Source organism: Ambystoma mexicanum, chromosome 6q, assembly GCF_040938575.1.
Source record: "Ambystoma mexicanum isolate Mex_15411 chromosome 6q, UKY_AmexF1_1, whole genome shotgun sequence".
Lineage (NCBI taxonomy): Eukaryota > Metazoa > Chordata > Amphibia > Caudata > Ambystomatidae > Ambystoma > Ambystoma mexicanum.
Genome location: NC_090937.1, coordinates 296,197,204 through 296,222,245, shown reverse-complemented (window position 1 = coordinate 296,222,245; position 25,042 = coordinate 296,197,204). Strand labels below are relative to the sequence as shown.

The 25,042-nt window shown below is 48.0% G+C and overlaps 1 protein-coding gene across 1 annotated transcript in view; it reads left to right on the top strand.

Annotated features, from left to right (window-relative positions):
• LOC138515207 (uncharacterized) overlaps positions 1 to 25,042 on the top strand; it is a 154,842-nt gene that overhangs the window by 79,566 nt on the left and 50,234 nt on the right. Inside the window, exons 8-9 of the mRNA XM_069630167.1 lie at positions 18,953 to 19,077; positions 19,326 to 19,472. Of these exons, the coding sequence (XP_069486268.1) occupies positions 18,953 to 19,077; positions 19,326 to 19,472 (272 nt within the window). The remainder of the gene's footprint in view (positions 1 to 18,952; positions 19,078 to 19,325; positions 19,473 to 25,042) is intronic.

Below are 25,042 nucleotides of genomic sequence, written 5' to 3'. Positions count from 1 at the left end.
CAACATGATAACTGCAAAAGTGGGACGCTGGAAGAGGCCGAGCCCTGTCCCTCGTGCCCACCTGTACCCATGCCTCTTCACCCCTGTGGCACCAGGTCTTGGGTACATGTCAACATCTGAAACATCCTTCCTCCCTCCACCAGTGAACACGCCTGGGGTGTGAATAACATGGTATTGCAGATGATTTGCAAATCAATCATTCCTTTTTATCATTGTATAACTCATTCAATTAATTTGTATACTTTTTTAACAAAACAAGTCTGCAGCAACAAATGAAGAAAATGTTTGCTGATAACATGAAAAGGAAAATTGAAGATGCAAGCGTGGATCTTGTAACAGAATCGGTACATCAGGAGACTTGATAAATGTCCTTATGATGAGTTCTTCACACTGACTTTTAGCCACCTCTGAGAGCCATTGTGGGAAAGTCACTTGGGCAGGTATGTTGCCGTAGGCAACCAAAGAGATCCCTGGTACTCTGCATCGTGGTCACTGGGACCAGCTTAGACATATACATATGGGATTCGCCTGCATGCTGATGGCCCTTTGGGACATTCCTCCACATTAAACAATGGCTCCACGAGCATTGAGAACAAAGAGTGACAGCGTGAATCCATGGGGATCTCACATGTCAAAGAACCAATTAAGAGAAGTGGGAACCATGTTGGTCCTGTTCCGTGGGGAAGAGGCTGCCCAAGGAAAGGCATGCAAAGCAACGATAGGGAGATCCCATAATGCAGATTAGGCAAACAGCAGGCATGGCAAGAGAATTCTAGCATAGGCGGCATAGCTGGGAGGGCGTAGTCTCGAAATGCTTGTCACATAGGAAAAAGGAGTTGCCTGAACGGGGAAATGGATGGAGTTGAATGCAAGTGGCAAATGGTTCGAGTACTGCAGTTCTTCATTTGAGAAAAGTTATTCAATTAAGTCAATCTGTAACCATTCTAGTGGTTGCTCTTACGCCCCTCCCCCTTTCCTCCATACTCTTGTGATGTCCCATGGAATGAGGGATGGATCCAGAACATGATGAAAAAAGGCATGACATTGCAGAGCGGTTCAGAGCATGAAACTGTTAATTGATGTGCAGGGTTCTGCCCTGATGCTTTTTCACCTGACCACTGATGAGGAGCTGGCAAAGTATAAATCTCACTTGCTGACTGTGAAGAGCCTCTCTGCCATCTCGAGGCCACTGGCAAGTTGTGCCCTTACTCGTACCAACAAATATCGCAAAGTACGATGAGTGGTTTCTGGGGCTTTTGTTGAGAGCCCCCAGAGCAGGATAGTAGAGGACAGGTTGCAGAGCCGCCAGCGAAGAACGAACTTTGGTCAGCAAAGTTTTTTTTTAGCACAGCACAGGCCCAGGCAGCCAAGTCAAAAGGCTGGCACTCCAGTGGCCCCCTTGAGGGGATGCTTTCATCACGTTAGTGTTTCAGAGAACATTTTGGGTGTAGAAGACTGATCTCAATAGTTTGAGGGAGTTTGAGGGAACTCTGTATAAAGTTGAAGAAAGTATTTATTTTACGCACATATGAAGTGCTGCTATGCGCTGTGCTTCATTCCATTGCAGGTGAGCCAGGAAACCTGTCTGCAGGCGTCAAAGCCACAAATTAGTGTACCTGGATCCAATACAACACTCACTCATTTGTGAGGAACTCATGGTGGCTAGAGTAAAGACACACACAAGTTATCAAAGTTCAAGGGTGTTTATTAAACTGAATATGCAGGTTGGATCAGAACCTAGATCTAAGATGGGAGCAAGCTTTGACCATCAAATGAAAAATAAGGCAGTCCATGTGGCGTATTTCCAAATCAAAATGGGCCTAGACTAAAAAACCTATTCCCAAACCTTACAACAAAATACTAAAAGGGTGTGGGATATAGAGTTCATACAAAGAAAGAAGCGTTCACAAATAATATGTCAGGATGCAGTAGCTGTGGTCTACCCCACGTTTTGAGCACAGGACAAGGTGAGACCTTTGAGCACAGCACACTGAAAAACTTCTCAAGCTTTCCCAGCACGACAGTTCCATTCTCAGCTATCAACAGCCTCAATGGCTTTTATTCCACATAGCATAGTTGGATGATAGCTTTTCACCCTTGGATCCCCGTCTGCTAGGCTCAGACCCCTCTCGACTGTTAGCTTCTGCTCAAAACACTTGTACCTGTTGAAATCACAATTCTTAATGTATTTTTAAACAATGAACTGTTGATATCCCTCCATCAGGTTCACTCCTGCCAAACACACAGTTACTTCTCTTATTTCATAGAACAGGATTCTCCTCCCGTAGATTTCAAAGACCTTCGACGGTACAGATGATTTTGCTAGACCCCTGTATGACTACTTTGACCTAGTATCAACAGTTTTAACAAATGCAGGATTAACCAAAGTATCACGAGTGAACACCCACGTTGTGTCGCACCCCTCTGCAGCTGGCTTTCCCTTTATGTTAACAGTTCTTTGAACTTCCCTTAAGTTGCTACTTTGCAACTTTCATTGAACACAGTTTGGTTTCTTATCGGCTCTCCCCTCTACTCACTGGTTGTGATGAACCGCTTGGCGATTCTGGTATCTGGAGTCAAGGACGGTACCAGGCGTCTCTGTCCTGTTTATCAGAGTAGGCATGCTCCATGTACCATTGGCATCTGCTGCAACACACGCTGGCTATTGTTGGCAGTGTTAGTATTCCTTTCCTGGAAGTTTTGCGGCTGTGGGTCAAAAAGGGCAGGGTTGCTTCTCTCCTTGTTGCCCTCTCTTCAATTGCAGCACTGGGATAGCTTTCTCGTTGTGCATCCTGCCTTGCTCATAGTGTGCTCTCGTGCTCCACATTTTATCCCTGTGGGGAAGGGAAAGGGCTGTTAGTTGTGTGTGATTCTGGCCAATTGCCCGACCCTTGCATTGGGACGTGTCCGGTAAACGGCTTCGGTGCTAATGCGTTGTGTGTCTTATTATGCGAAAGTGTTCGTGTTGAAAAGGGGGGCAGTGTTTCTGAATGTCCTACGTGATAGGATGGAGAAAAGGTATTGAAAGAAGGAGAATACTGCGTCTCACCCGTCGGTGTCCCACTTCCAATCTCAGAGGTCCCCCACCCAGGTGATCCACCCACACTAGTTTACCCCCAGGAACTGGATCCAATGGTGTCCTGGCTACCTGGATGACAGATCCCCAGGGACTAGTCAGGGAGACGCCTTCAAGTTTCTCACACATATCAGTGTAGTCTATGTGTAATTCACAGAACGGCCCAGTAGGGCAGGGCAAGGTGCCCCGTAATGTTCGTAGTGTCATCCCTGTACTACCCTTAACATGTGGTGCAATGTATGACCATATATGTAATGCTTTCCTGGATGTTTGGTGTGAACCAGTCCTCCTTTATGTCTGCTGCTATGTGTTGCTTCGAACTATGTAATGGGTAGTTTCATTGTTCAAATGCTACTGCCAGCAGCTCCTGGGGTATTACTGTCTTCCTAGAGCTCTCCTGTATCCATATCAGATCTATCGGAGATTGCTTGCACCCTGTCAGTTGCCCTTCCTTGTAGTTCGATAATCTGGGAGATGGGCAATGCTGTGTATGGCACTGGATGTTAGTTTACTGGTGGGACAGTTACAACGCACTCATCAGGTACTTCATTTGGCAGATACAACACCATTTTGTCTGCCACGTCGGCGGCTGAGTTCCCCCTCGATATTTCGTCTGTCCCATGAGTATGGGCGGCGCACTTGACAACTGCCAAAACAGATGTCTGCGTTAACACTTCTTGCAGCATTTCTAACAGCACTGCATGCTGCACTGGGCATTCATCCGCCCTCCGAAACACCCTCCTCTTCCAATGGGAGACACTGGCATGTACCGTTGTTGTTACGTACACAGAGTCAGAGTATATTGTGACATGGCACCCTTGTGACGCTTTCAGCACTTGGATGAGCGCCTGTCAGATTCCCTTTATTAATTCCCCTTTATTTGAGGACTGTAGATTAGTTTTGTGTGAGTTGGAAGTTTTCTACTTTGGTTGGTTTGGCCTTAACTTCTTAATACAGAATCCTGAGTCTGGCCCAAGGCAAGATGGAGTTTCTCAATAGAAGCTCTGATTGGCTAGAGAGGACAGCAGGACTACAATGAACATTCTAAACTGTCACTCTCTGCCTTTCATCGTCGTAGCCCCAGGTGAGAGGACGTGTTTTGTAGCTGCTCCTGCTGAAGTCTTGGGCCTTGTGGATTTGAACTTTGCAGTCAAGCAGCTACTCTTTTTGGAGTTTCAGGAGAAGTATCCAGATGGTCAGGAGAATTCTCTAAAGATTGGAAATACTGAAGTTTTTGTGAAAACCATACTTAAGATAAATGACTTTCCTTTGGATATTTAAATCTGTTGCTCAGAATTTCTTTGAGTCATTTAAAAAAAGTAAATTTGAGCTTTGAGCTGCTTTGAACTATTAATTCGCACTGTTTAAAAGAGCGCATTAATTTTGCTTTTCATTTGATAGTACGCGCGAGGTTTGATTTGTTTGCGCTAAGCACTTAGCACGTGTGACGTGTTTTCCTCCTCGCGATTAGAGGAAACTCCCAGGAATTACTCCCAGGAGTTACTCCCAGGAATCTGGCCATAACCCACACATCCCCAGCCTGACTCCCAATTACGGCAACCAACAGGCTGTAGATCCCCTATTGCCAGGAGCACCCCTGCTGTTTGTTTTTCAAATTTGTACACCCACTTCCTCACCCCTGCTGTGAGCTGTGGGAGTGCCTTAATTAAATGATTCTTATCCATTTGGGGCCAGGGAACATACTGTGTCCCCCCTGCCCTCTTATGAATGAGAGGCATCTGCATCTTTGCCCTATTTCCCACACCCTTCCTCGTAATTTCTCTTCTCTTTACCAACGCCATCCAGCCGGCCCTATTCCTCAACCTGCCCCACCCATAAACCTCCTCCCTGGGGGGTATTCTCAGCCGCCTCTTCACCCCTCCCTTCTCTTTCCACTTATATTCTTCACTTTTCCTGGGGATGTCTGTATCCTTTTTAGCTCTTAGTAATCCCATTAAACTCTCCTCGAACTCCCTAAACCTGTAGCCCCCTGATGCCGGTACTTCAGGTAGGTGGGTATATGGAGGTGGGAAAGCAGTAGCCTGTGGTGTTACTGGCACAGCAGAAGGGGTCCCTATGGCAAGGAATAGTGTACCCTTCTGCAGGATATGTTGTCAAGGGATATAATCCCCTACCCTCCACTGGTGCCCCGTCTTCTCCTTCTCCCCTTTTGCACTTCCCATCTTTCTGTACGTGTGCTTCCGGTCCTGATCCCTTGATCTTCTGCTTCTTCGAACATACCCCAAAGATCGAGAATCTTTTTTCTCTTCTGTAGCTGCATACCCTTATATTTGGTACTAGAAATGTGGACATGTGTTCCAGAATACTCTTGTTGCGTGAGCCCTGCCATGGTCATGGGTAGGGCATCCCCCACACCTCCTGTCTCTGTGACCCACTTCTTTTTTTTTTTTTAAACTTCTTTTTATTATTCAGCGTGGCAGCAACAAACAAGCGAGCAACATGAGGCGTTACAGCATGAATACCATATAAACATTGAAGGTGCACAAGGGTTATTACACATAACATCCCAATCCGTGGGTACAATCATAGAATGAATTGGGAACCAGAAGACCATTACAGGGGAGAGGACCCGGGTCGGTGGGGGGAAGTGGGCGGGGGGGAAGCATCCGGTGTTGCAATCATATCGGACATGTAAGAGCGGAACTTGAGCCATACATTTCTAGGTTTAGAGTGGGCAGGTTGTATATGGGACCAGGCTTCCTCAGAGTCCGAGGCCCAAGTAACTGCCCTCAGCCATTGAGCGTGTGTGGGGGGCAAGGGACGGAGCCAGCAGAGCAGGATAGTGCGTACCGCAAGCAGGAGGCATAGGCCAGCTAATTTTTTGGAGTCGCGGGAGAGACCCGGGAGATCGTGAAAGAGACACACCAGTGGAGAAGGGACAATGGGATGGTCGAGAACCGCAGACATTGTCGAGCAAACAGCCTCCCAAAACTGCGAAAGGCGAGGGCAGGACAGAATCATGTGAATGTAGTCAGCGTCGTCATGATGGCACCTAGGGCAACTGGAAGGGTATTCCCTGGACATACGGTGTAATCTGGTCGGGGTGTAGTGAAATCTATGTAGTACTTTGAATTGAATGAGTTTAAAACGGGAGTTAAAGGATACTCGATGTGTGCGCTCGCATAGATGTGCCCAGCGTTCGTCCGAGATCCCAACACCCAAGTCCACCTCCCATAACCCCCTCAGTCTAGCGAAATCGGGGACAGATCTGGACTGCAACATCGTGTACAGCCTAGAGATTTTGCCTCTTGTAGGCCCGGAGGAGGTGAGCTCTTCAATAGCCGGGTCATCCGGGGGCGACGCCGGGAATGTTTGGTAATTACGTTTGAGGGTTCTGCGGAGGGATGCGTATTGGAGCCATGCGCCCCGGTCACTCCTCAGGGGCAACGGGAGATCGGGCCATTCAACAAATATACCCTGGTCAAACACGTCACGCAGCAGCTCATAGCCTGCGTCCGCCCAGCGGCGCACCGTGCCCGGTGGGACCTGCGGGACCCCCGGGAGGAAATTCCAGAGAGGGAGGTTGCCATGAAAGGCGTATGTAGTTTTTACTAATTTCCACATCTTCGCCAGAGCAAGGGAAGTGCAAGCGACCGGGCTCTGTGAGTCCAATGCTGAGGAAGCGGGGTGTATCACCAAGGAGCGGATATCACGGTCACAAACCGCGAGCTTTTCAAGTCGAACATGCGGAGGAGGGTCTATTGTATTGAACCAGTGAGATGTGTATTGGATCTGTGATACCAGCCAGTATTTGAAAAAATTAGGGGCACCGAAGCCCCCGTTAGAAATGGGGGTAGATAAGGTATCGAGTTTTAGGCGAACCGCACCTGAGTGCCACAGAAAGGAATTCACAGTGCGGGTCAAGTCCCGGAAAAAGTCCTCCCCCGGCCACAGGGGTATGTTAGTGAACCTGTAAAGCAACTGGGGTAACACCACCATCTTCAGCAGCCCTATCCTGCCCGCCAGGGAGATCGGGAGCCTGTCCCATGCCCGGACCTTAACCGTCAGGTGTGTGAGATATTTCTGATAGTTTTCCTGGAAGGACAACGCCCGTTGGCGAGTCACCGCTATGCCCAGGTAGATGAATGTAGACTGAGCCCAGGTGAAGCCCAAGGTATCAGGAGGGGGGAGAGTGCAATCTGTAAGTGGGAAGAGAGTGGATTTTGAACAATTCACTTTGAGGCCAGAGATTCGGCCAAACCGACCAATGTCCTCAAGTATTGGGGGTAAGTTGATGGAGGGAGAGCGCACAAACAACAAGGCATCATCCGCATATAGGGACACTATATCCGCCTGGCCCGCCGTGCGGAGGCCTCTGTGAGCGTGAAGTTGGCGGAGCATGTCAGCGAAGGGCTCTATTGCTATGGTGAAGATCAAGGGCGAGAAGGGACACCCCTGTCTCGTCCCCCTGGCGATCTCAAAGAGGGGAGAACAGTGATCGTCAGTGCGCACCCTGGCCACCGGGGAAGAGTAAAGCAATCTGATCCAGGAGAGAAAGGAGGGGCCGAACTTGCAGCTGTCGAGAACCCGCCAAAGGTACCTCCATGAGACAGAGTCAAACGCCTTTTGCATATCAAGGGTGACAGCTACTGCCTGCGTGTCGGGGCTGATTCTGTCAATTATATTGAATAGGCGCCTCAGGTTCAGGGAGGTGGAGCGACCAGGGATGAAACCCGCCTGATCTGGGTGGATAATAGATGGTAGGATGGGAGCCAGCCGGAGCGCCAGGGCCTTGGCATATACCTTGACATCACAATTTATGAGTGAAAGCGGACGGTATGAGCTACATTGCAAGGGGGGTTTGCCCGATTTGAGTAGTACTGTGATAGTAGCCTCCCGGAGTGAAGGGGGGAACACGCCGGACTCCACAGACTCCTCCCAGAGAGCTAGCAAGTGGGGAAGCAGCTGTGTCTTAAACTGCTTATAAAATTCGACCGGTATACCGTCCGAACCGGGGGCACGCCCCGAGGATAGGGAGTCAATAGCGTCCGACAGCTCCTCAAGTGTGAGGGGGGAGTCGAGGGAGGCCGCAGCTTCTGGGGACAGGGCTGAGAGAGGGAGGGCTCTGAGAAAGGAGTCAATCTCCGTCACCGGCACCTCATCTGAGTTGGAGTATAGAGTTTCATAAAATGTAAAGAATTCCCTATTGATATCTTGCGAGGAGACAGCCATGGAACCATCAGGTCTCTCGAGCCCGATTATGTGTGGGGACTCCGTCTCAAGACGGATCAGACGTGCCAGAAATCGGCCAGGGCGCTCTCCCTCCCCATATCTCCTCGCCATGCTAGGATTATCCAAAAATCTTTGTTCACGATCCGCAAGGGACCGGAACGTATCTAGTTCCGACCCTATGTCAGCCAGGCCGCTCGAGGTAGGGTGAAGTGAGCATGCGGCCTCCAGGGTAGATAGTCTGGATTCACTAGCAGCGAGATCCCTTCGGATTGACTTCAGGACCCCATTCTCCTTGGACAACGCGATCCCTCTGATATATGCCTTGAATGACTCCCATAGAGTGGCCTGGGTCGCTACCGAGCCCGTGTTAGTCTCGAAGAACTCCTCAATCGACCGCTCGAGCTCTGAGCAGAACTCCGGGTCCAATAGGGACAGGGGCTTCAGCCTCCAGCTACGTGGCCGGCCAGGATCGGGACCCCAGCCAATGGTTACAGTAACTGGCGAGTGGTCAGATAGGGTTCTGGGGAGGATCATTAGTTGTGTAACGCTCTTGACCAGTACGTTGGAGATCACCCATCTGTCAATGCGGGAATAGGAGTCGTGAACCGAGGAGTAAAAAGAGAATACACGGGAGTCCGGGTAAAAGAATCTCCATGCGTCCACCATGGAGAGACGGGGCAGAGATGATAGTGCAGCATAGGCTGCCCTAGAGAGTAGACGGGGCCTGGAGCCGGATCTGTCCAGGGCCACGTCAAAAATCGTGTTGAAGTCGCCTCCCCAAAGGATGGGAACCAGGGGGAAGCCTTCGAGGAGGGACGTGACGTGTACATAAAAGTCTGGGTCGTCTAGGTTTGGGCCGTAAATGTTCATCAGAACCACCTCCCTGTGTTGAAGCGTAGCATGGAGCAGAACATATCTGCCTTGAGGGTCTATTTGTGAGGAAATAAGAGAGAACTGGAGGCTTTTGTGAATAAGGGTCATGACCCCCCGGCTTTGGGTGGAGAAATCGGTAAAATATCTATGAGGGCCCCAAGTTTTGGCGAACCGCATGCATTGTTCCGCGCGGGCATGTGTCTCTTGCAGAAACAAAATCTTGGACCCATGACGCTCGGTCTGCAGTTGGAGCTGTCTCATTTTTTTGTGATTTCCCAACCCACGCACGTTCCAGCTCATAAAGGTTAAGTCACTCTTGGTCACAGATATGGTGGTGATCAAAGGAGGCCGAATGACAGTACCCAATGGGTCAAATTCATAGTCTTGCCGCACCAAGCCCTGAGCACCCCCCCACGGCTCGCCGTCGCTGCCAACGCCAACTTTTTAACAACAAAAACCCTACCATGTCCCACCCCCGCCCACATCCCCCCCCCAAACAGAGGGATGACAATCCCAACTCCCCTCAACCAAAACCAAACCAAAGGCATCAACGCCTGGGGGCCTGAGGGCCGGACTAGCCGCCGTAGTCGGGGCATCGGCAGATCAGATAAGATAAGGTGTGCCCACAGTGGATCTTAACATGTGATTTGGACAGGGTTCTGGCACGTGATGATAAGGCACACATCTGTAAGAATGAACACAACAAGTAAATTACGAAGTAGAGGATCAAGTGACCCCGATGCAGGAAGGCGACCTTGCTCGGTCTCTCCCCGTCGGGACACAAGGATAAATGCAGACTCGTGAGGAAAGGGGAGAGTTCAGCCAGGGAAATGTTCGTCAATGAACTTGGAGGCCTCCTCCGGGATCGTGAAAAAGAACACCTGGTTGGCATGCTCTATGCGGAGCTTGGCAGGGTAGAGCATGGCGTATTTGACTGCGTGGATCTGCAGCCTGCGCTTCACAGCTTGAAAAGTCTTGCGTTCGCGTTGGACAGCTGTGGAGAAGTCCGGATAGAGATGAATTCTGGCACCATCCAGTAGTAGCTCCCCTTTGAGTCTAGCCGCCCTGAGGAGGGCATCCCGGTCCCGGAAATTCAGTACTCGGGCTATGATGGGCCGGGGTGGAGCCCCAGGTCTGGGTTTAGCCGTCAGGGCTCTGTGTGCCCGCTCAATAGCGAAGTGTGGGGAGAGCTTGGGAGAATCCAAGAGTGAGACCAGTGTGCGCTCGACAAAGTCCTCCATCGGTTCGTGCCCTTCGTTCTCGGGAACCCCGATGATGCGGGGGTTGTTACGCCTTGAGCGAGATTCCAAGTCCTCGTTCTTCTTCTCTACCTCAAGGACTCGATTGGAGAGGGCGGTGACCTCGGAGCGCAGGGCTCCCAATGCATCCTCGGCGGAACCGACACGTGTCTCGACTTCTGACACACGGCTGTCAGTCCGCTCGATATGGGCCTTAATAGAAGATATGGTACCATTCATGTCATCCAGTTTTGAGTGCAGCGCGGTGAAGCCCTCGCAAATGAAGTCGATCATATTTTGAGATTCCGGTACTGCATCCGGTGAAGGTGTGGCTGGGGTCTGTTCGCTGGTCTCCCCTGACGATCTCGGCGCAGCCTTAGCAAACATGTTGATAGAGCTCTGTTTCCTCGCCCCTCCCTTGGTCATCCTGGCGATGTTGTAAGTCAAGTGGGGAGAAGGGGAGGCCCAGGCTCTATGTCGCCCGAGGTAGGGCGCAGAGTATGGCGCTAGACAGGGAGTGATGCAGGTGAAGCCGTGGGCGAGAATCCGTATAGATGCGGAGTTTGTGGGGCAGCCAACACACAGGGATTTTCCTCAACACCGCATTACCGCAGGAGGCGGGTATGTGTCCCTTCTGTTATCAGAGCGGTACTGTAGCACACAAAGCAGACTGAGGGACCCACAAGCCCCCCCAGAGCCGATCAACATGCCACGCAGTTAGTGCGACGACACGACCACCAGCCCCGGCGAAGCCCACCGTCTCCCCAGATACGAAGCCGTGGTCACCAGTGTAGGCTAGAAGGGCCCGGTCAGCCCAAAGGAGCGCGGGGAGAAACTTGAGGAGATCTCGGGGGCAGTAGATCCCAGGGTTGAAGGCAGAGGCGCCCAGCGAGCAAAATGTGAGCCTGGACCCAGGTACGGGTAGTTGAGGGCGAAGAGAGATGGGGGGGTGCCTCCCGGCACAACACACAGGCGGCAGAGAAGCCGCGGCCCCGAGCGGAAGACAGGACAGGCAGCCGGTAGGTCGAAGGGCCTGGGCGGTGCAGCGTCAGCGAGATCACAGCGGCCCTCCCTGAAGGCCGCCCCGGAGGGAGACACCCGCGGTGGTCAGTGGAGCGGGGGGAATGTGATTGACTCCGGGGGGGGCACCAGGATCAGTGCGGGCCGGGGGAGGCACCAGGCCCGGGGCAGGACTGGCGGCAGATGGGGCCAGAGGTAATTGGACCTCCGCCCCGCGTGTGAGGAAGGTAAGGTGATGCCGCAGCCCAGGGCAAGTCCGCAAGGGCCTCCCCGGCGCACGTACCTGGCGACGCAGGGATCCACCGCACCGCGTGTCACGCCGTCGGCAGCAGCCCCGCCGGGGTCCAGCAGGTGTGGAGAGGGTCCCGAACAGCTCCGGTGCGCACCAGGCCGCAGGCGCCTGAGCAGGCCCGCAGCGCGCGGGGTGAAAAAGTGTCCCAGCCGCCCCCAGCTGCACTTCGAGGTTGGGAGGAGGCGGACTGCCACCCGGCAGCGTGCATCCGCCGATGCGGGGGGGGTAACGCCGGCCCTGGGCGAGCCCGTCCGCTCCAGCAGAGGGCGAGTTTCTGCGCGGGAGCGCCACAGCCAAGTGGGGGGATGGTGCAGCGGCGTTCAGAAGTCACGTTCCGGGGGACCGATTTTGGACGGGATTCGGTCCACTGGGTCCTCGGGGTGGCCGCTTCAAAAGCGCACGAGCCGGGAACGGCTATCCAGTGTCCAAATGTGCCGTTTCAGGATACCGAGATCTGCCGGCTCCGGAGCTCGAGACTCAGGCGGCCATCTTGCTCGGCGCTCCTGTGACCCACTTCTTATGATATCTCTCCACCCTGTCATGATTCAGTGGTGAGGCCTTGTACATGTGCTCTATTGGTGATACTTCGCCCATGTCAGTGACCTCTATCTCTTACTGAACCCGCAAAGCCCCTTTAATGTGCCGCGCACACTGCCGCTTGCTTGGAACAACAAAAACAAAAGAATCAACCCCCACCCTTCCCTCTCACCCTTCCATACGCACTGCCATGCCTGGTTCCCCCATCCGCAGGAGTTGCTGAACCCCACAGACCCTCTCAGATGTTTAGTCAACTACTGATCTAAAAAACAGCAGAAGTCTCAATGCCCCTGAGGGAAAGGGGAAGTTGATAAAATAAAAAACACAGACTTCAATCTTCAAGTTTAGTTGGAAATCTGTAGAGGAGGAGAAAAGAAAACACAAGTTACTTCAATGTAAACTGACATTCACCCACCTTTTACCCCTAGTAATTTCTAGTACCTGTGTGCCTCCAAACGGAACTGTGAGGAGACAATAAATTCCAAGAAAAGAATTTCACTTTTACTTAATTTTATAAAGTTTGGAAGAATTAACTTCCAAGTTAAATGTTTTCATAAAGGAATTATAAATTAATTGGTTTCTCCTTAACTCAGGTAAGTACCTAATTCTTCTTATATTAACTTGCTCCTTCCAGAAGTCTTTTTAGATAATAGGAAACTGAAGATGAGAAACTTGAAATGTCTTATTTTCTTGTATTACACCTTAAGTGCTCTGTTTAGATTGCCTTATCTGTATCTACAGCATAAACACTTCCTCAAACATGCCTTGCCTTTTTTCCTAGTCAGTGCTTTCATTTGTTCTAACATTTACTTTTGAAGCAGAAAAGCTTTAGCCAGAGTGTGCTTTTTCTTTATTTACTTTTACAGTCCTTGGTACAAAGATACTATCTTAGAGAAGGGCGCCCGGTACACTCAGGGGAACTGTGTTTAGAATTTACTGAAATGCTATTTCTGAGTGTGCGCAAAGAAATCTTTCATACGGCACTTGCCAGGTCCTTTATTGCCTGACGCTGTCTTTGAGAGACACTACTCACAGTCAGGCATCAAAATGCAGTCTCTTGAGGATGCCCACAGTGCAAGTATGATATTTGAGGCAGTTGCTTATCTATGCTCATGCGCTATGGCTACAGTAGTCTCTGCAAAGAATCTAAATGGGATGCTGACTCCCAACATATCTGCAATAGTCTCAGATCAAGAAAGAAACACAGAGCTTGCACGCGAGAGTTTCCAACGAAAAAAACCAAAGAGCAGTATTTTAAAGGCACAATGAAATGTTGCGCGCATCCTTTTTTGGTTTACTTCTAACTAAATACCTAAACTATTTACATAAAACTTGAATAAACATTTTCTTCAAAATATTGTTCCCTTCTCAGGCTCAAATCCTGTCACAAAGCTGAGCACTGCTCTACCACCGCAGGTTCCAGTTGCCTTGTCCCACGTGGCTGTGGATTGTCTTAAAGACTGTTTCACTATGCTACCTGAATAGGCCCAAAAACTGGAGCCTCTCCTACACAGGACCTTCCTTCTTGAGGATGAAAAATGAAAGGCAGTTGGAAAGGTCAATCCAGGTTCTAAGTTCAGTTGTCCTCCTATCAGCTACCCTGTTCATCTTGACCAATAAGCTTCTCCGTCACTAGCAGCCATGATGACTTGGGAATCCTCCGCCTGTTGTTAAAATAGTTAAGGGCCAAACCAATGTGGAATTACCAACCCCTAGATTTCTCAAACCGAGTACCACGCAAACCTCACTCTGCCAAATGACGCAGCCCCCACATAGCCCCAAACCTGACACGCACCGCTCCAAAAAATCATCCAACACCACACCACACCGCAACACACACAATTACCGCCCCTTCTAGGGCCTTCTTTTCAACCAGAGACCACAACCACCATAAATTTAACCCACACACTAAACAAGCAACCACTACTTGTTCCAGGCCTACTACTTATACAAGACCACTATTTTTATTTCCATATAACTCCTTTATGTATTATACTGCCTTGTGGTACCACCTTCCCTCCCCTTCCGAGGAGGGGATCCCTGCCTTACCTTTGCCTTACCTTATAATGCCTTACCTTATAATACTTTACTGATCCACGCAATCAATAATGCAAATTTTACCAACAAGAACCCTAAACGTTTCCATGTCACATCAATGACTTCGCTCTCCACGTACTCACACCTTTCACACTTCCCCATGCATCTGTCCCCTACTTGTTATCGCTTACAACAGTCTACTCACATGTGCATGCTCACCCGAACTTCTCCGTCACGGGGGTTTCCAACACCGGCCTGCACTCTCCTCGGAGCCGCGCCATGCTTCAAAGAGCAGAGAGGACTTTTGTCCAAATGGATCCTGCTAAACCACTCGAAACGTGTTTTGTCAGGGACGGTTGCTGTAGGTGGGCGCAGCTCCTGGAGAAGCGTCCTGGAAACCTCCACTGGTATGGGGGGCGCTAGGATCACATCAGGGTAACTAATTGAAGGCACGCCCCTGAACGCTGACACGAGAGAGAATACAACCCGCTAGGGAAGAAAGGCCCAAATCGATCTTGGAAGGATAACAAGTTTAATCTCTCACGCAGACGAGAGCAACAGCAAAGACCTCTGCTGCTAAGAACATTCTGCTGAAAAGTAGTACAAGCAGAATCTTATAAAGGAAAACATCGCCATAACTGACGCAATACGTACAGTAAATTAAAACACCTTTATCCATAAGGGATGACAGTTTATTGGTCCCAGCCCAGTATGTCTGTCTTCCATCACTTGGGTGTTGCAGGGCTCATCTTCTTCTCACGTTGAAAACTAATTATACTCCTACTATACAGCTTGTTTTATCACTCATACTCTGCACTTGGCAGGCCTTAAGACGGACACACAGGAGGTTCTGGGGCACTATAACCTTCACACTCACATTTTACTCACTCCCTCCGCGCCATCCAACTCCAAGGTCTCCACCCTCATTTTGAACTACAATGTATTCCTCCCAGCACCCTGCAATATAAATCACACAACTGTCGCTTCAATTATATGCCCTGTCCATCCTCTTTGAACATTTCAGGACTTATTACTTTGGGGTTGGTGATCAAAGGGTTTAGTCGGTTATATGGGCTATATCACATGGTCACCCGGGAATAGGCCAGGTCATGCTTTGTCCAGTGTGAGATAACATGCACAACAGGCACCGGTCTCTGATCGCGACCTTGTAGGGCACATTCCTCTTGGGTGAAAAACACATCTTTGCAACGAGAACAATGAATAGACGGTGTGGCGGATGGGGGTGCAAACTGTCCTCATGGGAGTTTGGGCATGACTGGATATTTCTGTGATCTCGTGGATTTGGGACTAGTACATGTAATGCTGCATTTACCATGCATGCCTTCTCTTCTACCTATGATTATTAATATCCACGCAAGGTAGCGATGCCGCCCGCGCATTGGGCCACACCATGTAGTTACACTATAATTGGTTAAATTAACATGGGGTCCTGCTGGATGGGAAGGCGTCCCTCTCACTGTCCACCCTCCCCACTGGCTCATCACAGTGTTTCGAATGCGTCTTTCCTTACTTTAAACCGACTAGGGGGCAGGGAGGCTGTCCCCTTCCTAACAAAGGTAAGTAGTCCAAATGATTGTTTACAAGTGGCGGAAATATGACGCATGAGGCAGGAATCTGACATCCTATAAGAGACTGGACCCTAGATATGTTATTTAAAAGAAACAGGATTAGAAACCGTCACCCATTGACAAGTAAGTAAACATAGGATGAGTCTCCTCTGAAATCAGGAGATGAAACGGCTCCGTGGGCTTAATCGCTGCTCTACTAGGGAGGACCATCAGCCCTTTATCCTTTTGAGGTCAGTGGGATGACCTGTTATTCTTAAGGCTACCTATTTTCTTTTTTTAATACATTTTTTCACATAAACACAGGTGAAAATCAGACTGTTTCCTGACAGTATTCATGTGTAACAAAGCAACATAAAAACGAAAATCCAGTTGTCTTGCTTGGCTTTTCATGTTATCAATCATGGTTTGGAGGCCCATCAGTGGTTGGTGCAAACTAATGTAGAGGAGAGACTAATCCAATTCTAAAGAACTCTTCAGAATCTTGAAAGAATTGGAAACCCCTGTCACTGCACCTGACACCACCATCAAAGATAGCACCTGGTGCACTAGTATCCAAAACGCTCTCCTTGGTAAGATAGCCACTCCCCAAACCAAAATTAATGATAAACAGACTAATCTACAATCTAACTTGCAACCCAACTCTCTCCCAACTATTAACAACTCTATCCCAGAGTCGTTGACTCTGTTTAGCTTCTCACCCCTAACCATCACTGAAGTGGAAAATATTATTAATAGCCTCAAACCTTCCAACTGCCAAGGGGTCCTCTGCCCAGTGCCCATCATCAAAGAAGCGGCCCACAAGCTAACTCCTTTTATCACCTCACTCATCAATTCCTCCTTCAGCACGGGGATTGTACCGGACAATTTAAAGGATGCCTAGGTTATCCCGCTCCTAAAATCCCAACTTTGGACGCCAACATACCCATGAACTACATGCCCATCACCACAGTGCCATTCCTACTAAAGATCCTTGACCGAGCTGCATACTTACAGATTCAAGACTATCTCGAATCAAATAAACTCCTGGGTCTAAGGCAATCTGGGTTTCGGCCCTGACACGGAACCGAAACTGCCCTTATCGACCTCAAAACGCAGATCGAAGATTTAAGAGACATGGGTAAACTAGCTTTACTACTTCTTCTCAATCTCTCTGCGGCTTTTGATCTCGTCAATCATCAAATATTGTGTCGACACCTTAAACTAGCTGCTCATTCTTCTGATAAAGCCTCAGCCTGGATCAGTTCATTCCTGGACAACAGATTGATGCGTGTCTTCTCCCCCTAGCAGCAGCATCACCGTCACCCATCACCTGCGGGGTACCACAAGGTTCTTGTGTCTCTCCCACGTTGTACAACGTGTTCACAAAGCCCCTATTTGATATTTTGGACTATCTGGGTGTCACATACACTAACTATGCTGATGACACCCAGATACCTATCCCAATCTCAGGAGACTATGCCTCTGACTCTCTCTCTGTGAATGCCATCTACCAAGTCATCCAAGCCTGGATGGCGCAACATGGGCTTTGTCTGAATGATGAGAAGACAGAGCTCCTCATCCTCGGCTCTCCTCACAAACTATCCAAACTGGCCCCTGAGTTCAAATCCTTCATCATCAATGGTAACACCATTAGTGCCTCTAAGGACACTAAAACGTTAGGGATTTACATCGACTCTACTCTATCCTTAGCCAGACAAACAAATGCAGTATCCTCTTCAGCGGCATACACCTGTAAGCTCATTACAGCTAGCCGCCCCTTCCTGTCACCAGCCAACTGTGTCTCACTTGCCTGGACTCTCGTGCTGTCAAAAATTGACTATTGTAATGCCCTTTATTTGGGCACCAACAAATGTAACCTAAACAAGTTACCAATCATCCAAAATAATGCTATTAGAGCAGCACTCAACATCCCTAGGAACCAACACATCTCAGATACCAGACGTAATTTACGCTGGCTTTCGGTCCTTCAACGAATTACACTGAAAACTCTTGCCCTCACTCACAAATGCCTATCCAACCAAGCACCCTCCTACCTAGCCAACAGATTCACCCTTTACAACACCAACAGACCCCGCAGAACTACTCAGACTAGCTGCCTCTCCATATCACACTACAACCTTCAAAGATCTGGCGGAACCAGCTTGCCAGTAATGGTGGCGAAACTCTGGAATTCACTCCCTAACTTATTAAGATCTGAACCATCCTTCCACAGGTTCAAAAACATGGGCAAAGCCTGGCTAACCGCCCAAGACCTATCTTCTACCGGCCAACCACCCCCCATGCACTAGCCACCTGCCTCATTGCTTGTACATAGGTCATGACTTTCTGCTCACCCCGTAAATGTATATATGTTTATATCTGTAACTGTAACTTAAATTGCATTTTAAACTGTAAATTGTAATGCTCCGTCTGTTTTACCTTGCTGTAACTAAAACACATGCCCGGATGCACTCGGGCCTGGTGCGCTCTATAAATAAAATAAATACAAATACAAATACAAGGAGTTTATCTTCTTTTGAAGTTGTTTAAATGGCTGCAGAGATATTGTTCAAGTCAGTAGCATTAAGAGAAGTAGACACTGTTTTTAAGGTGGAAACGGAGCATAGTTTAAGTGGAAGCACATATCTCCGCGTGAGTGCCTATTACCAACATCCATCAACAGTGTGCATTTCTTATTTGAATAAATATGGAAAAATACAAATTGCAACTTATATTTCAACAGAGCAAAACAATGAACGTGGCTTAATACAGTCAAAATGAACACAGCATATCTATGGATAAGCAAACACGGAAATGTATCCAAAATAAATGCTATAAAACTGGGAGCTTGACCTATAAAATATGTTATTCACGTTGTTATGAAATTTCAGACTGTGTTGGGCTCGAAAATAAAAACAGCATGTGGTCTTGCAAGTGTCAGAAGAGACATCATGTGACATTTCAAAGTGAGAGTGATTCTATTTCACCTATATGCAAATGAGACATCTGGAGGTTTGAGCCTAATGTGGCTTGTCTTCTGCTGAAGGCAATGTGTGAAGGCTAGAAAGGGCACCCACTAAACAGTTTAACTCTTCCCTATCACTATCTTTTTCTGTAGTTGTGGAGATTCTAGCGGGTGAATTTGTCCTCCAAATAGAAGCTTCTCTGGGCACTCTCTTCTTTGATGCCTACTCAGCCTGTAAAGCGTACATTACAGAAACCATTGATGCCAGTCTCCCCCAGGTGAGTTAACAAATGGTGTACGTTATCGGAGTGAAGGAAGAAGGGTTTTAGCGACTTATTCTGGAATGAATGTGCCCTCACTCTTGAGCACCCCCTGACAGTCCGGGCATTGATAAAGCACACTGTGGACCTTGCACATTGCAGTTGGCACAGCAAATCATGAACTTTAGTCATATTTAGCGAATGTTCTTAGAGCAGTTAGTTGCTACTCAATAGTGGTGAACAGCAATTTTCATGCCTCTACACAGGTCTGTGGGCCGGTCATGACTACTCTGGGAAACCTGGTTTCCATCCTAACCACGGAGCAGATCGACATGGACCTTTCGTGGGTGGCTAAGGAGGTTGAGAGACTCCAGCGCAGCGTGCCCCCCGATTTGTCATTTGATTTGATCAAGGTGAGTGTGACCTCAATGTACTCCCCATTTCCTCAATATCTGTGGTAAGTCATGTAGGATTATCTACAAATAGGAAAGGTGCCAGTCATGGAAGAGAAAGGACAACACAGCCTTACAAAATAATCTACTAATAAGTCCTCTCTCTTCTGATTCTTCTGTTGATAAATAGAAAAGCCAGGATAAGATGGATATTATCCAAAACAAAATTAAAAGGCATTTTTTCGTATTCCTAGAACACAGATATATATGTCATCAGTGAAGTCATCTATGAAGTCATCATTGTGGTCATAGGCTGCACAACAGGAGGTGTGAAGTTAAGGTGGCTTTAGCTGAATTTACAGGGGTTTGTTTGCAATAGGTTTTTTAACTGTCAAGCTCTGGTCCAGAACTGTCCGCAGGAGCTTCTGAATCCGACAGACCCACAAGTGTGTGACATACTCAACTAACCATTGTGAGGGGTCAGAAATCAGAGGTGGACACAAAGGTATAGGTTTCTCAGCTTCAGACATGTTTATTAAACAGAAATGGGTTGGATGAATGCCTCTCTATCCCTATCCTAAGGAGAGTTTCCCTACCTAGGAAACTAAAACTAAAGGTCAATCTGTGTCAACTCATTAAACTTATCAAACTGTCCTTGTGTCCAAAACATTCTAATCTGGCCCTCACACTGGAAACGAACAACTAAAAGTGTAAGGAAATGTCTCTGACTTGGAGTTGGCAACAAAGTGTTCATAATTAAAAGTGAAGTAGTCAACCCAACAGAAAAGGGTTTTGTTAAGGGAGTTGGGTGCAGTTTGAATCTCCTGATCGTAAACATCTTAAAAATAGAAGCATTGAGAACGTGTGGTAAGGTCTATCTTGCCTTTATCGACCTTTCACACGCATTCAATAGCATAGATCAGGAGATTCTGTGGACAAAACTGATCAAATGGAACTGTCCTGCAAGTTTATTGATGGCCATTAAAGGGGTAGTCCAGCAAAAAAATGTATTTAAAAAATAGATAGGCAACATTAAAAAGAAAATACTAGCACTTTTTTTTAAAACTTCCTATGTAAAATGTTGAGCAATTCAAGCTCAAAATTCGCAAAAGCAAGCACATGGGCGCATCCATTTTGTGAAATGGATGCCCGCCTGTGCTGGCTTTTGCTTTTGCGGCACTAATGAAGGAAAGGCCAGCCAGCTGTAGTAAACAAAAGCTACCGCTGGGTGGCTTTTCCTTCATTGGTGCTGTATGCGGAGGACGGGGACCGGAGACCAGAGCAGGAAAGCTGCAGCTGAATCTCGGTAAGTGCTATTTATTTTTTTTAAAAAAATAAGCACTAGCTGTATTTTTTTTCTATGTTTTCCGGGCTGGAGGAGCCCGGAAAACTTAGAAATAAAACCGCAGCTTTAAAAACATTGTATTTATGTTTGCGGTCCCTTTTGAAGCTACCTCACACATAAATACAACGTTATTGTGTTTGAAAACGCTGCGGTTTTTCTTTCCAAGTTTCTCAGGCTCCTCCGGCTCGGAGGAGCCGGAGAAACTCGAAAAGAAAAACCGCAGCGTTTTCAAACACAACCGCGTTGTGTTTCTGCCTGCTGTGGCTATCACTTTGGGTCTCTTCGGAGACCCAAAGTGAAAGCCAAGGCAAGCAGAAACACAACGCGGTTGTGTTTCTGCCTAAATCTGCTTTCCCATTTGGGGCTCTCGGGCTCCCGGGGAGCCCGAGAGCCCCAAATGGGAAATCAGATTTAGGCAGAAACACTGCAGCATTTAGCATTTCCCATTTGGGGCTCTCGGGCCCCCCGTCCTCCAAAGGAGCCCGCTGTGTCTCCTTACTTCTCGCAATGCCGGTATGTAATTCTCGCGTTTGCGAACTGCCGCCTAGATGTGCCTGTTCTCTGGACTCCTATCGGCACAGTCCTCTTCCGTTCTGCTTTCACTTTGAGTGCGGATGCTAATTTTAAATGTCCCGTGCACTTGTGATCTAACCAAACAACTGGTCTGCATATCCAACTTTGGGTTTCCTTCAATCTGCATCAACTCCTTCCTCCTCTTCCTCATCTCAGTACTTGAGGCTTTATGGGAGTTGAAGTCCCGAAAGTTGCGGGATTTCTAAAATAATGTTGTTTAGGAGTTGTACTTAGAAACAGGAGATGTTATGTGTGTATTGTATATGTTGGAGGTATGAATTGGGTTTTGACTAAAATGGAAGTATGCCATCAGATGTTTGGGTGTCATAAGGTTTTCAGGAGAAAGGGGGGAATACCGCGTCTCTTCCAGTGGAGTCACCACCTCCCGCAGCAGTCATCTCACCTCACACGAGCCTCATATTACCACCCCCAGGGTCAGGATCAGGTAGAGGCTGCCATCCCCTGGCCACATGGGAGGTCATCACCCGGGAATCAGTGATGACTCCACAGGATTCATCACACCATAAAGAACAGCTGAGCAAGTAACACCCCAAGGGGAAATGAGAAGTGGATAAAATAGAAATTCAGATTCAAGGCTTCTAATCACAAAAGAATCTGCAGGGGCAGTTTGCATACACCCTAGAGTCACATGGTAATTTAGTTATTTCACATTTGCTTTAAGTTAGTTTAGGGTCTTGACTAGAATCATTCCGAGGGATGGGGTCTTTCCTGGCCAAGATGGAGAGAGGAAACTGGACTCCTGATTGGACGAAGATGAAACAAGGGACTAGGCTGAGATTTCTAAACTGACTTTCATTGAGATATGTCCTAGAGTTGGTCCTGTTTTGTTTGAGCTCCAGGCTATAGGCCTTTAGAACTTTATCTGGGAAGAAGAATGTTGTTTGAATTGTGAAGAAGAACGAGACTTCATTCTAGTTTGCAGGAAGAACAGAAGTCATAATGTCTACCAAAAGCTACGTTTGTGACAAAGCAAGAAAACAAACTAACTTCTAGTTGTAATTAGAAACTAATAGTGTAAATAGTGATTAGGTTTTAGTATCTCTTTCTGGGAAGTTTAAAAACAGTTAAAGAGACGTTAGATTCATCTTGTGTAGTCTGCTCAACGAGAAAACTCGATTTGTTTAATTTCATCTGCTCATGTGCCAGTAACTGTTCTCAAGCATTGCCTTGAGCAGATTACGTAATAACTACGTAACTCCCATACGAAGGTAGCGTAGCAGCAAGAAACCTGAAGTATTCTAGTAACGTGCCATGTTTGTTTATTAATGCGGCTTTGTTTATGTCAGGTTTACTCCTCGTGGAGCGGGGGCTACTAAGACGTCGCGGTCATCCTTCTGAAAACAGTAGAAGGAAGAAGGTGTTCCAGTCATCGCTGAAATCCACATCAGACCGAAGAAAGGTCTGTGAGGCAGCATCAATCAAGTCGGTGAGAGAAGGAAGTTCCGTGAGGCAGCATCAATCAAGTCGGTAGCTTCTGAAGAAGTGAGACATGCAGCGTTTACCGCATGGATACCCAGGAGAAGGTCCATTCATGCTGTAGCCCATTTCCTGAAGACAAACTAGTGTGGGAGTGCAGGCACTGATAATTACAATTCCGCTCCATTTGTTTATTTCCTCCGGTATATTTTTGGGTAAACTCAGAACATTTAGCTACTGTAGGTAGAGTAAATAGGAGTTTAGTTTAATAGGTTTAATATACAAGGAGTTCATTCTGACCTATTTAGAAGTTGTCTTCTGCAGACAAGGAAAAGAGGCATTTAGTCTTTTTGGGCATAATTACTTTAGCAAAATAAAAAGGAGCTAGGTTAGGTACTGGAAGTTAAGCAATCCATCTAGAGAGCAGCTATAGTTTCAGCAACATAATTCCTCAAGGAAGCTGAACAAGAATCCTTCATGTAGAAGTTTGGCTGTCAAGTCAAGAAGTGAGTTCTGGTGGTGGTTTAGGTGAACTTTCAAAATCCCTTTTCTGTGGAAGATTCAGCAGTCAAGTCAGGAAGAGTTCAGGTAGGAGATTCTTTGAACTTTAAGATTTCTAGAGAAATAAGCAAAACTTAATCTGGGCTTCCTGCAGAGGAATATCAGGTATTGGGGGTCATTCTGAGGTTGGAGGTAAGGAATTACCAGCACCGGTAAGGGTGCCGATGCCGGTAATCCCTTACCTCTGTATTCCGAGGTCCCTTTGCGGGTCCTTCCTTACCTCCTGCTTTTAGCAAGAGTTAAGTACGGGACCTGCAAAGGTACTTCGGAGGTAATTACGGTACCGTAATTTACGGTGCCGTAATTACCTCCTTCCCCATTCCCATTGAGCCCTATGGGACAGAAATGGGAATGGGGAAGGGCAAAAGGTGAATGGGGAATTACCGGTCCCTCCAACCCTGGAAAGGACCGGTAATTACTCCATTCACCATGCCGGATTTGGGACGGTTTCAGAGGCAACCATGGAGCTAATTACTCCATGGTTAGCTCCAAACCCGGAATGAGGCCCATTGTCTCTCTGCAGAGGGTTTGAGAGGGAATATGCGTTAGGAAAGATTTCCATTATATGTGTAATTTGTCCTCCAGTTGTGTACCCTCCAACTTTTTGCTTTGTTTAAACATGGTAGTCTGACTTTGCCAGAGGAGGACATCTTTCTGCTGTACTCCTCTGGGCTTTTTTGCTCACTTTGTTATGGGGAAACTGACATGCCCTTAAGACAGTCAGTACTGGGAGACTTTGTTTCCCTTAGTCCTTGTCAATGTTGCACCTTTTCTGCAACATGTTGCAAGTGCACAATGTACCTTCCAGTATGGTGCACTGGGTCTTCCTGTCATTTCCAAAGGCCCTAGTAACTCTCGAAGGGCTTTTTAGGAGAAGTGCAGATGTGCCTTGGACAGGGCTGGTGGCAGCTTATCTTTTCATATATTTTTAACCTGTTCCTGCCAGGTAAACCACGGTTACCACGTTTGGCATGGTTATGTGACCTGGCTCCAAAATGGCCATGCCACAAGGTTCTTTTTCCTGTCCGTTGGCCATCTTGCCCCTTCAGCTTCCCCAGGTCGAGTCGACCTGGGTCAGTTCTTATTTGGGCATGCATTCTCCCATGAAACGCCAAGCTTTCACAGGCTTCTGCATGCCTTGTGTGCACGCCCCCAGGATGTAGGCTGGACCGTCTAGTTCCAATACACATCCTGGGTTCCAGAAAGTCTGGAGTGCTGTGAATACCTGGGACCACCGTGGTCCATGATTGGCCGACGTATGGTATGCCTGTATGTGAGCAGATCTCCCTTTGGGTCCTCTTCATTTTGGTGCGAAGGAGATTTTGGATAAGAGAGGGCTCCAAATACCCATACCATTTCAAACTCTGGAGTTCTCACTGAACGAAGGATAGGATCCAAGTATCCTGAAACTAAGAAACCGAGTAGAGGAACCGCTGGTGACCCGCTGGAAGGTTTGGCACCCTGAGCCTGCTGTCTTCCCACTACACCCCTCTGCATCTGGTCGTCCTAGAAGGTCTGCGAAGACGCTTTGACCCATTAGAATAGTGGGACCAACTATTCTCAACACTTTCATCAAAACCTGCAAGTAAGCCTTTTCGGAAGTGTCCCTGGGCCAACCAGTGGGCTGGCCAGTGTAGGTGCCTTTCCCCGGCTTACTACGTGTGAGAGAAAAAAA